The 11,942-nt window shown below is 43.6% G+C and overlaps 1 protein-coding gene and 1 pseudogene across 1 annotated transcript; both read left to right on the top strand.

Moving 5' to 3' along the window:
- The first annotated feature begins 2,975 nt into the window (after positions 1-2,975).
- On the top strand, positions 2,976-5,272 carry LOC150018107 (FUN14 domain-containing protein 2 pseudogene; annotated as a pseudogene).
- Positions 5,273-7,957: 2,685 nt separating this feature from the next.
- Positions 7,958-11,942, top strand: LOC150018106 (serum amyloid A protein-like). Its single transcript, XM_090263404.1, has 4 exons — positions 7,958-8,037; positions 8,772-8,863; positions 11,106-11,244; positions 11,641-11,942. Exons 2-4 carry the CDS (start codon positions 8,773-8,775, stop codon positions 11,801-11,803), a joined length of 393 nt encoding a protein of 130 aa, XP_090119530.1. The 5' UTR covers positions 7,958-8,037; position 8,772; the 3' UTR covers positions 11,804-11,942.

The raw sequence follows: 11,942 nt of genomic DNA, 5'->3' as shown, positions 1-11,942 counted from the left end.
TTCTTACATGCTGCTGTTTTATGCATAGGTCACTTAGCCCATGATGGAGGGACAAATAAAAATTTGATATTATTTATTTAAAAATTATGCATATATTCTTACATGTTTAAACTTCAGTCACCTTCAAAATACTCTTCATTTGAAGCAATATACCTATCGAGATGGTTTTTCCACTGCTCAAAATAGTTTTTGAACGTGTCAGTTTTGATGCATTATGGTGCTTCTGCTGTTTTTTTTTTTTGTGTGTGTGTGTGTGTGTGTGTGTGTGTGTGTGTGTCCTCTTCCACACTGGCAAAACATTTCCCTTTGAAGGGACTTCCAGCCAAGATGAAGACCTAGACAGACATGCTGTGTCTCCCTCCACAACTAAGAAGGAATACAACTACCTCAAAACTAGAGACAACCAGAAGTTCCAGAAAATCAAGCTGCACGGAAGTCCAACAAACAAAGATATAAAGAAGAAATACTCATCCAGACAGGTAGGAGGGGCAGAGAGGATGCAGTGCAGTGGCGGCGGCAGCAGCGGCAGCGGCAGGCCAGCAGAAAGCACAGTCACACATGTTAAAAAGTCAGGAGGGACACCTGAGGAGTGCTCCCAGCACCAGACCAAACCCTGCAGCTCATGGTCCCCCAGCCGGGGGAAAATAGAGCCTCATTGCTTCTGACTGTGCAAACCAGTGGGGGTTGGGACGGAGGTAGAAACTGCTGATCTCTCAGCAGAGTCCACTTGTTTAAAGGGCCCCCATGGTCCTAAAATGTCCACAGACCCACCCACTCTGGGAACGACAGCCAGGGCAACAACTAGAGAGGCACCAATCCGGTGCGGAAGTGGGAGAGGTGCCTGGAAAAGGGGCGAGTGCTGAATAAGTGGCATTGTTCCCTCTCAGACCCCTCCCCCACAAACAGCGCTACAATGTGGTGAAACAGGTCACCTGTATTGACGAATTCCTAAGGCTCTGCCCCTTACAACATCACAGGAGCAACAGTTCTACCTAAGACACAGAGGCAAACAAACACAGGAGCCTGTAAAGATGAGGAGACAGAGAAGTATGGCCCAAAAAGGGGAACAGATCAAGGTTCCAATGGGAGAACTAAGCAATGAGGAGATAGTCAACCTAACAAACAGGGAGCTAGCCAACTTAGCAGAGCCAGAGTTTAAAACACTGGTGATAAAGATGCTCACAGGCTTGACAGATATGCTTAAATATGGCAAACGTGTAAGGGAAGAAGTGAAGGATATGCTAAATGAAACAAAGGAAAATGCACACAAAACCAATGGTGAAGGGAAGGAAACTGGGGTTCAGATCAATGATTTGGAACATAAGAAAGGAAAAAACAATCAACCAGTACAAAATGAGGAAACAAGGATTGAAAAAAAATGAGGAGAGGCTTAGGAACCTCTGGGACAATTTTAAACATGCCAACATCCAAACCACAGGGGTACCAGAAGAAGAAGAGAAAGAGCAAGAAATTGAAAACTTATGTGAGAAAATAATGAAGGAAAACTCTCCAAATTTGGTGAAGGAAATAGACATACAAGTTCAGGAAGCACAGAGTCCCAAACAAGTTAGACCCAAAAAGGACCACACCAAGACACATCATAATTAATATGCCAAAGGTTAAAGATAAAGAGAGAATCTTAAAAGTAACAGGAGAAAAGCAGAGAGTTTCCAACAAAGGGGTGCCTATAAGGAACTTTGCAGGCAAGAAGGGATTGGCAAGAAGTATTCAAGGTGATGAAAAGCAAGAACTTACAACCAAGATTACTCTATTTAGCAAAGCTATCATTTAGAATGGAAGGGCAGATAAAGTGCTTCCCAGACAAGGTAAAGCTAAAGGAGTTCATCATCACCAAGTCATTATTATATGAAATGTTAAAGGGACTTACTTAAGAAAAAGATCAAAATTATGAACATTAAAATGACAAAAAACTCACAACTATCAACAACTAACTGAATCTAAAAAATAAAAACAAAATCCAACTAAGCAAAGCAGAATAGGAACAGAATCATAGATATGGGGATCATTTGGAGGGTTATCAGCTAGGAGGGGGCAGAGGGAGAAATGGGGAAATGGTGCAGGGACTAAGAAGCATAATCAGTTGGTACAAAATAGACAGGGGGGTGTTAAGAATAATATAGGAAAGGGTGAAGCCAAAGAACTTATATGCACGATGCATGGACATGAACTAAGGGGTGTAGAATTGCTGGAAGGAAGAGGGGTACTGGGCAGAGGGGAACAAAGGGAAAAAAATTGGAACTACTGTAACAACATAATCAATAAAATATACTTTAAAAAATTTTTCCCTTTGAGGAGTTTTTTCATCAGGGGAAAGAAGAAAATTGGTTTTCTGGTTCTTATTAGCCTTGGTGATCTATCTTTCACTTAAATCAATTTTATCATAAAAACGTTGGTCCCTTGGGCCTCTCAACAGCCTGGTCACACATGTCTATTAGAGTAGAGGCACCATCTAACTCACTAGATAAACAAGGTCACTTATGAGAGTGAAATGGGGCTGTCACTATTAGCAGTTAGGCTGGGACAATAGTCGCTAGACTCTTTCTGAAAACCAAGACACAGTGACTCATGGGAGTCTCTTGGGACATTCCTTTAAGGGCTGAAAACTCTGTATTACCATGAGAGGATGGCTTTATTTTAAATACAACAGAACAAGTGAAAATAGCTGACTGCCACTGTTGTCTATTGTGCTAAGCATGGTCCTGTAAGGAACTGTATGTCCCTTCCCAGAAGACAGAATGCATTAAGTGACAAAGGAAGAGGACTTGCAGTGCTTATCAAAGTCCCTCTGAGGAGTTAGTTCCTCTTGGTGTCTAGAAATTATGCTTACTTTCTCTCCAGTGATTCTATCAAAGAAGACAGTGGCTTGATGATGTGAGAAATGGGGAGTAGATTTCCAGCACTGAATGGCCCCAAAGGCAGTCGAAGAATTAAGAACAGGATGTGATCACTGGCCCATGACTTCTGCCCTGAGGAAAGTAAGAGAATGAGCCTGTGGCCATCACATGCCCTTTTCTGGGAAGCAGTCCCCCAAGCATGCCCATGACCAATGGCTGTTCAGGGTTGACAACTGTCCCCTTTCTCTGCCATGTCTACCCCTAGGACCAAGAGAGCCAAGGCAGCTCAGGCACCTGGACTACCCAGACCACAGGTACCTACCTTTCCCAGGAATGGAAGTTGTATGGGAATTATCCAAATGTTGCTTAGCATTGCTTTGGATAACAACCAAAGACACAGGAAGTCCTTGACAGTTATCTGCCCTACAACTTTCATCTCATTATACCTACAAGAATTAAAAATGACCTGGACCCAGAAAGGGGCGTCATCTCTAATTTTGGAGGCTCAAATTTAACACAAAGATTCCTAAACACTAGTGTAAGTTTGGCCTCTCTATAATGTCCTAGTCATAATTCCTGTAGTCATCTAACACGTTGAAAGTTCTCCATCCTCCTTCTTCTCTGGGTTATAAGTGGAGCACAATTTCCAACTCCTTCTGGCTGTTATTTACCATCTTTCTACTTCACAGCTCTCAAGCCTCCTGATGGATTCAAGCCCCTCTTAAATAACTAACTTTTAAATAGCTGTTTATAGCTCATAAAACATTTCCACTTCTATTATCTACATAACTTTTCACTTGACAGTGGTTATTGTTCTAGAGAGAAAATCAAACATGTAGGTGGATACTTACAGCACAGTTTAATAAGAGCTTCCAGAGAAGCACACATGGGTGGCAACCCAAACCTTGCTGGGGTGTGGGAGGCTGGTGAATAGTAATTACAGTAGCTGCTATTTCTTTAATTGCAAAGCAGACTGTGCGCCATACTGTACATGCCTCACTTGATTTAAGCTGTAGAGAAAGTCTTTGCAGTTTTCACGTGGAGAAACTGAGGCTTAGGCTGTAAAAGGGGCAGAGGCACTGCTGGCTGGTGTGTCTGACTCCAGAACCTGCATGAGCTGTGCAAGGCCGAGCGATCGTCAGTGGAGACCCCCTCTCCTCTCCAGGTCTCTAGCACTTGGGGTAAATGGTCAGGGGAGCACTTATGCCTGGAGATGCCTGACTGTTAGAGAAGAGGCTCCACATCTTGTTCATCCTTGTGTACTCAATGCCAAATCCAGGCAATCAATTACTGCTTTCTCAATAGATTACCATTTGGAAACCCTGACTTTAATCCACTTAACCTTTCACTCTTACACATTTTCCTCTTTTAAGTTAAGAGTGAAACGTCTTCGCCCGCCCTCTCCGCCGAGGCCTCGGGAACGGAACCATCCGCCCCACGTGCTGGAAGCCAGGTCGTGGCGCAAACACCACGCCCCTCCGTGTCCCGCGGCGCCGAGCCTCCGCGGGAGTCATCGCGAGACGAGATCTCTGAAATGGCTGCGTCCAATCCAGTCAAGGAAATTTTGATTCTCTGGACCTTGCAGAACTTGCCGAAAAGCAACCGGGGTGGCGCAAGCTGTTTGGCCAGGAATCTGGGCCCTCAGCTGAAAAGTATGGCGTGACTACCCAGCCGTTACCTGGAGGTGTCCCTGGATGGTGCCCGGGTCTCATATTCCAGAAGGTTGGAAAGTCGGCTGCAGCAGCTGTGGGAGGAGGATTTTTCCTCCTTCAGCTTGCAAACCATACTGGGTACATCAACGTTGACTGGCAACGAGTAGGAAAGGACGGACATGAAGAAAGCCAAGGAACAGCTGAAAATCCGTAAGAGCAACCACTTTTCTACAGAGGTGTAAAGCAAGGCCGAGGAGATGGTGTCATTTGTGAAGAAGAATGTTCTAGTGACTGGTGGATATTTCGGAGGATTTCTGCTTGGCATGGCATCCTAAGGAGGACGACTCATTCTTCCTGCTTTTTCCAAATAGCAGTCTCTTCATTCCATCATAGGACATCGAGTGTCCTCTTCCCCCTTGTCTCCTGCGCCTTCCTCCCTGCTGTAGCCTATCTGAATGGCTTCTATAGTCATCTGTTGGTACAAACTGATACGGCCCTACCGTGAGCCTCATGACAACAATGGAAGGGACAATAGACATTAACTTTCCTCCCAGAACACTCCCCATCTGACTAATCTGTAGGTCAGCAAGCATGTTCCTTTCCCCCCTACATAAGATACCTACTAGAACATATTGCAAGATGGCTTTCTGTGGAGGGTGAATGGATCCTCAAAGGGTGTCCCAAATGATTTGGAAAAGGCATACCAAGCACATAGATACCTTATTCTGTGCTGCATGGAAAGTAACTGAATACATTTGCCTTTAAGCATGAAAAAAAAAAAAGAGTCAAATGTCTTGAACCCTGATCCAAGTGGCTCAGTTGGTTGTGCATTGTCCTGCAAAGCGAAAGGTCACTGGTTTGATTCCCGATCAGGGTACATACCGAGGCTGCGTGAAAGGTCTCCAGTATGAGAGGCAACTAACTGATGTCTCTCCCTCACATGAATGTTTCTCTCCCTCTCTCCCCCTCTTTCTAAAAATAAATACATATATATTTTTAAAAGAGTCAAATGTCTTGAAAGAGCTGCCCACATGCACTTTCTGTTTCCTCACTTCCAACTCACACTTGAACGCACTCCAGCCTGGCCTCTGTCCCCACCACTCCAACTAAGCCATTGACTTCCATGTTGCCAAAAACAACCAACATATTTCTCTCCTCTCACCAGTAGGCCTCTACCAACATTCAACAGTTGCCTCTCCCTCCTTCCTGGAAGGTTCACTCCCTTGGCTTCATAATACCACACTTTCCTGGTATTTTTACTTTCATTTTTATCTCCTTCACTGGGTCTGCTTCATCTCCAAACTCTAAGTGTACCTCAGACTTTATCCTGGGCTCTCACTTTTTATTTCTCTAGACTCTCAGACAAATGTAAATAGGGTCTATATGATGATGGCTCTTGTTCTGCATCTATTAACTGGTTCAACACCTATTGAATGAGCTCCCTGTATGGGAAGGAATGGAGATAGGTCCTGAAAATATAGCAGGGTATCAGATAGACAAGATCAGTACACTTGGGCAGGTAACACTCTGCTGGGGGAGTTATTATTCAGCTAATTGACATTCAACATAATTGAATTAAATTATGTGCTCTACTGTTGCCAAGTTCAGGTGGCAGTTGTACAGCAGACGGCTAAGAAGTCACACGTTCAATCCTAACAGACCAGGTTGAATCTCTGTTTTGCTGCCAGTTGGTGGCAGTATGAGTAGTACTTGAACAAATGATCATGAGAAGTTGTTAAGTGAGCCCAGACTGGTGTGGCTCAGTAGATTGAGTGCCAGTCTGCGAACCAAAAGGTCATGGGTTAAATTCCCAAACAGGGCACATGCCTGGGTTGCCGGCCAAGAGGTAACCCATCAATGTTTCTCTCACACATTGATGTTTCTCTACCTCACTTTCTTTTTCCCTTCCACTTTCTCTAAAAATAAATAAATAAAATCTTTAAAAAACAGAAGTTGTTAAGTGAAAAAGCAGAATATAAAATTATAGGTATTAATCCCTGTCTTCATGTACTCATAAATGTACATACACTTAGAAAATAGATTGGAGGCCAAACAGGAAGGTTCTGCAGAGGTTCTCCCCCAATTTGCTTCCCCCAATATAGGCCATGAAATTAGTAATGCTTTTTATTTGTAGTTTTACTTTATATTTTTCAACTTTTCTTCAGGGAACCAGAGCATTCAACTAAGAACTGTTCATTCATTAGTCTGACTGTGTTCTAAGCATTTTCCTAAGTACTGATAATGGATGGTGAAAAAACCCAAAAACCCAGTTTCTGTCCTGAATGGGATTGCCATGTTGAGATACAGAAAAACAGGACATGTGTATTCATAACACAGTTTATATGTGTATGCCTTTGTCACTCTCCGCACACACACACACAAACCAGAACAACACTAAGTGGGCAAATTCATACATATATGTAAATAATGCATCTACTTAATACAGATCACAATACAATAAAAGTTGATAAATGGGTCAAAGTTACATGTAAAAAGTTATAATGGAAGTTGAAAGGAAAAGGATGTCGCTAATTTCCATGGTCCATATCCCATCTGTTCATAATCCTTCTCTAGTCTTTTCTTCTCCGTAGATTCTGTTTCCTCTCAGGCCTGCATATCTTTGAGCGTTAACTGTGTGATTCCAGCTCTTGTCCTTGAAAACTGTCACCCCAAGAAATGTCTGGTAAAAGAAGTTTCCTCAAGATAAAAAAAGAGAAAAATGTTCGCTCTGCTCTTGCGGCTGAAGATTAGCACACAGAATAATAAAAATGTTATTTACTAAAGTTATTCCTAACATAGCAGTTTTTTTAACAACTGCAACTACTACTACAACAAAACAGACTTCAGAGGTTGTCACTATGCCTCGTGTGTCATTTCTGCATGACACTATACCAAGTTTTTACATGGTAGTGCACACTCCTGGGTTTAACCTACTACTATGACCTTCAGTAGCAACTGATCATGAACACACTTGAGCCTGGAGGACTCCCTTTTCCACTGCTGAGTCCACACCAGGTGGGTGCTGGAAGTTTTATTTTCTGAGCTTGTCTGTCCTTCTTTACTACACCTGTACCCTGGGTGCCAGCTTTATCTTGAGCTGCCTATTGCAGTGGAGCCCCTTCTGCTGTTCCATTTACCCCGCATCTCACATTCTTCAACCCAACCTTTTTTCTAATATTGATTATCCTTCACAGCAAATGTTAGCACATTATTGTGCAGGGGGAAAAAAACAACATTTCCCAGCAAGTTTGAGACTGAAAATGGACAGAAAACCCAACTTGCTGCATCGCTGAAAGCTGCCAGGTTCCACAATCTGGGAAACTTAGATGTGTGTGAAAAATAACCATCATGTTCTGGAAAGTCCGTTCTGAAAAAGAGGGATCTCCCAAATCTCAGCATTTGCTTCAACCCCTCCTTCCCATTCGTCCCACTAGCAAAGCGCCAGTATATATAGCACCAGGCCCATCTCCCAGGCAGGCGGCACACGCAGCCCAGCTTCAGCAGAGTCTCAGCAGGACCCAGCAGCCAAGGTGAGGTGCTGGGCTTTCCAACACTTTCCCTCTTGGGAGGTGCTCTTTCACCAGCAGCTTTCTTGTGCTGCAGCCCAGCTCTCTCTGCCTTTCCTGAACCTACTGTGCTGACAACTAGAATTCATGAAATGTGAATACTTTTGGGGTAGAGATTTTGTCGTGTGCTCTTCTGTGTGAGGCAGTGATGGTAGAGCAGGTACCTTTGCGTTTCAGGGCTGATAGGGGATGACAGAAATAGAAGTTATTTTGTAGCAGTTAGTAATCAACCTTTTTCATCTTGTGGCACACATAAACTGATTACTAAAATTCTGCGGCACACTAACAAATATATTTTTTGCCGGTCTGACAAAAAATTAGGTATAATTTTGATTCATTCATACCAGATGACTTGCTGTGTTGGCTGTTGTCTTTTTTTTAAATTTGACAGTCTAAGGGAAAAGAGGTCAGTGCCCCTTCTAAATAGTCAGACAGTGCATATTTAAAAATCCTTCTGGCACACTAGTTAAAAATTACTGGCTTATACATTGTGCTCTCCTATAAAGGAAATCATTGTACTTTGATGAGACGGATGAAAACGTAGAACTGCATTCTCTGAAATACAACCTATCCATTGGTATAGGTGTATAGATAGATAGATATTGATATAAAATACAAAATTGAGTGAAATTTATTTTTGGAATGCTAAGAGACAGAACTGTCTCATGCCTGGTTGTGTCTGCTTGACTCTGCCTCAGGATGAAGCTGTCCACCATCATCATTTTCTGCTCCCTGATCCTGGGCGTCAGCAGCCAAGGATCGGGAGACTTCCTCAGGGAAGCTGTTCAAGGTAAGGACTGCAGCATGCGTTGTTGGGAGGCTGCATCAGACCTGCACCCAGGTTTCACCTGAGCAGAGGCCACATTCTCACAAGGAAAGGTCACAGGTGGGTTGAAAGAGAACACAGGTATTGCCTAGGATTTTCTGGACAGCTGTGCACTCTTTGGTGGGGCTCCCAGGACTGGAGAGCACATCAAGTTTGGGCCTCAAATTTCAACAGGAGTGATAAAGAGATCTGGAGTTCAGAAGTGAGTCCCCAAATATAAATTGCGCTCTGCTGCTCCCTAATGGAAACCCGGGACAGTTCATTTCTTCATCTCAGACATGAAGTGGGTGTTCTCAAAGGTGTGGGGAGTGTCACACTCCCCAACCACTTGGTTATCACAATTAAGGTTAATGGAGTTTCAATACGTTCTAGGCACCATTGTAAATGTTTTTCATGTGCAGATAAACTTGTGTGCATCCTCTTGTTTTCATTCTCCAGTCCTGAGATATAGGTACCATTATCTCTTATCAGAGAAACTGAGGCGCAGATTCAGATACCAAACACAGTCACCAAGTGGAGAAGTATTTAACCTAGGTCGTTGAGATCCCCAGACCTTGTTATTAACCATGGTACCAGACTGTCTCCCAGACAAGGCTGCACATGGAAGAGCAAGGGATTGGGGAGCACTTATTCTGCGCTTTATCTGAGCAAATTGCTAACGGTGGGGATGGGTGCCTTTGAAAGGCAAATCTACAGAGCTCCTCTCCCTACAAGAAAAGGCATGCTGAATTACCTGATGATGTTTCTGCTGGGCCTGAGATCTGGCCAGGAAACCAATAGCAAAGGAGATATACCTCTCTAGCCATAGTAAAGAGGCAAGATTTTGTTCATTTCACAGAATTATTTTGCATTTTTTTCTGTAACAATCACTGAGTAATTGTCTTAAGAGTTTCCTGTTAATTCAACCTAAATTCTCATAGAGCCAGCTAAAAATATATTTTCATCTCTAAGGTCAGTGTTTCTGAAAGGGTTGTTCTATGACCACTTGCATGAGAATCATATCAGATCCGAGGCGCTTTGTGAAATGCAGATAACTGGGTCCACGTAATCACAACTGTGAGGGCTGGGCATAAAATCTAGCCTTTACTAAGCATCCAGTTGATGTTGTGCACACTAAAGTTTGAGACCCATTGTCTTTGATTTGCTGCCCGTAAGTGACAAAATATGCCAGACATTTAGGAAACATTTGCTATGTGAGTCCAGACTACAAGGATTTATTTATATAGATGTATATAAGTACAGTAAGAATGTCATAACTCTCAACAAAACTCTTTTCTAATGCCAAAATGACATATGAAATGAATATCAGTTATCTCATGGAGTAATTAACTATGTTAACCATGATTATAACTCTACATTAGATTTTTCTCTTTTCCTTATAAGTTATTACATTTTTTGCCCTTTAGTTTTAGCTGATCAAATTCATTCTATGACTCCCTGTTCATCTTACTTGATTCTTTTACTTCCTTCAGCCCCCTTCTTCGTGAAATACAAAGAAGTAAAGTAATAGAATATTGTCCTCCTACCACATGCTTGACATTAGACAGCATTTTCCCAGTTCTTCTGCATAACCACTCCGAGGAAAGCAATTCTCTCCCATTTTATTGGGAGGACATTGAACTTTAGAGCTAGTGGACCACTTGCCCTGGCTCTGCATCTATTTCCCCATTTGTATAAAGTCTCATAGGGAACTCACTTTTACTACATGCTGATTGAACTCTGACAGTTGCCCAGGTGCCAAATGTGCCCATTCCGATGTACTCAGGATGAGTTGTCCTTACTTTGCCCATGAGGATGAATGTCTCCCATTGACTGGGTTGGGAGCACTGTGCTTCTGAACCTCCCTCAGCATCACTTTGTTCTCACACCTCAGTCGGGGTTCCCTGCATCTTTCCAGGTGCAGGTTCTCTGAACAACCAAGCACCCCTTAAAGACCATCTCAGCTCTTCTTTACATGATCATACACAGCCAAAAACAAAGTAGCAACAGAACTTAGAATGGAGTCCAACAGAATCAAACTTGTACCACATGTGGTTCTCATAACCTTAACTGGGGAACTAAAAGATAAAAAAAAAATTATCTCAAACCAGTATAATGTCTGAGGGCTTAGTTAAAGGCAGAAGTCATACGATCAGTAGAAAAAAATGTCGTTACTCTGTTTGCCAAGACATGATCTCCTCCATCTCACATTTTCTTTCCTTCCTAGGGGCTAAGGACATGTGGAGAGCTTACTCAGACATGAATGAAGCCAATTACATAGGTGCAGACAAATACTTCCACGCCCGGGGGAACTATGATGCCGCACAGAGGGGGCCAGGGGGTGCCTGGGCTGCTAAAGTGATCAGGTAACAGGGCTCCTGGGGATGCAGGATGGGTGAACTGAGCTTGGTGGCTTTGGAGAGTTAGGTGGGACCAAGCCCGGAGAAGTTTCCTGTGAAGAATGTGGTCCCTCCTCCTCTTAGCTCCCCTCCCACTCTGTGCCCATTGTGAAGTCTGAGATGCTAAAGGATCCAGAACAAGGCTAGTGGAATGGGTGATTCTCACCTTCAGCTATGGGTGCCATCCATCCTGCGTGTGGGGATCAGCCTCGGCTGTGTTGCTGTGCCCGGGCAGCGTCAGTGTTAGGCCATCTTTCCTGGCTCCTCACAGTTATTCATCTCTTGGATAAAGCAGAGCTAGGAGCGTGGGGCTGTTTCTCATGAGTCCCTGATTCACTTCCTACCTGTCCTTCTTCATTCCAGCGATACCAGAGAGGGTATTCAGAGAGTCATTGACATTTTTATGCATGGAGACAGCGGCCACGGAGAGGAGGACTCGAGGGCCGACCAGAGAGCCAACGAACATGGCCGGAGCGGCAAAGACCCCAATCGCTTCAGACCTACCGGCCTGCCTGACAAGTACTGAGCTCCTTTACTGTGCACTCAGGAGCTGGCACTGTGAGCCCCCGAGGGCAGGGACACCGAGTCATTGAGTTCTACTTCCCCAGATGCTGATAGGGAGCACATAAAAAGTATGTAATAAATGCTTAAGAGACTGTTAAAAA

Source organism: Furipterus horrens, unplaced genomic scaffold (assembly GCF_987537825.1).
Source record: "Furipterus horrens unplaced genomic scaffold, mFurHor1.1.pri manual_scaffold_2, whole genome shotgun sequence".
NCBI lineage: Eukaryota > Metazoa > Chordata > Mammalia > Chiroptera > Furipteridae > Furipterus > Furipterus horrens.
This window is presented reverse-complemented; position numbering and strand designations above follow the sequence as displayed.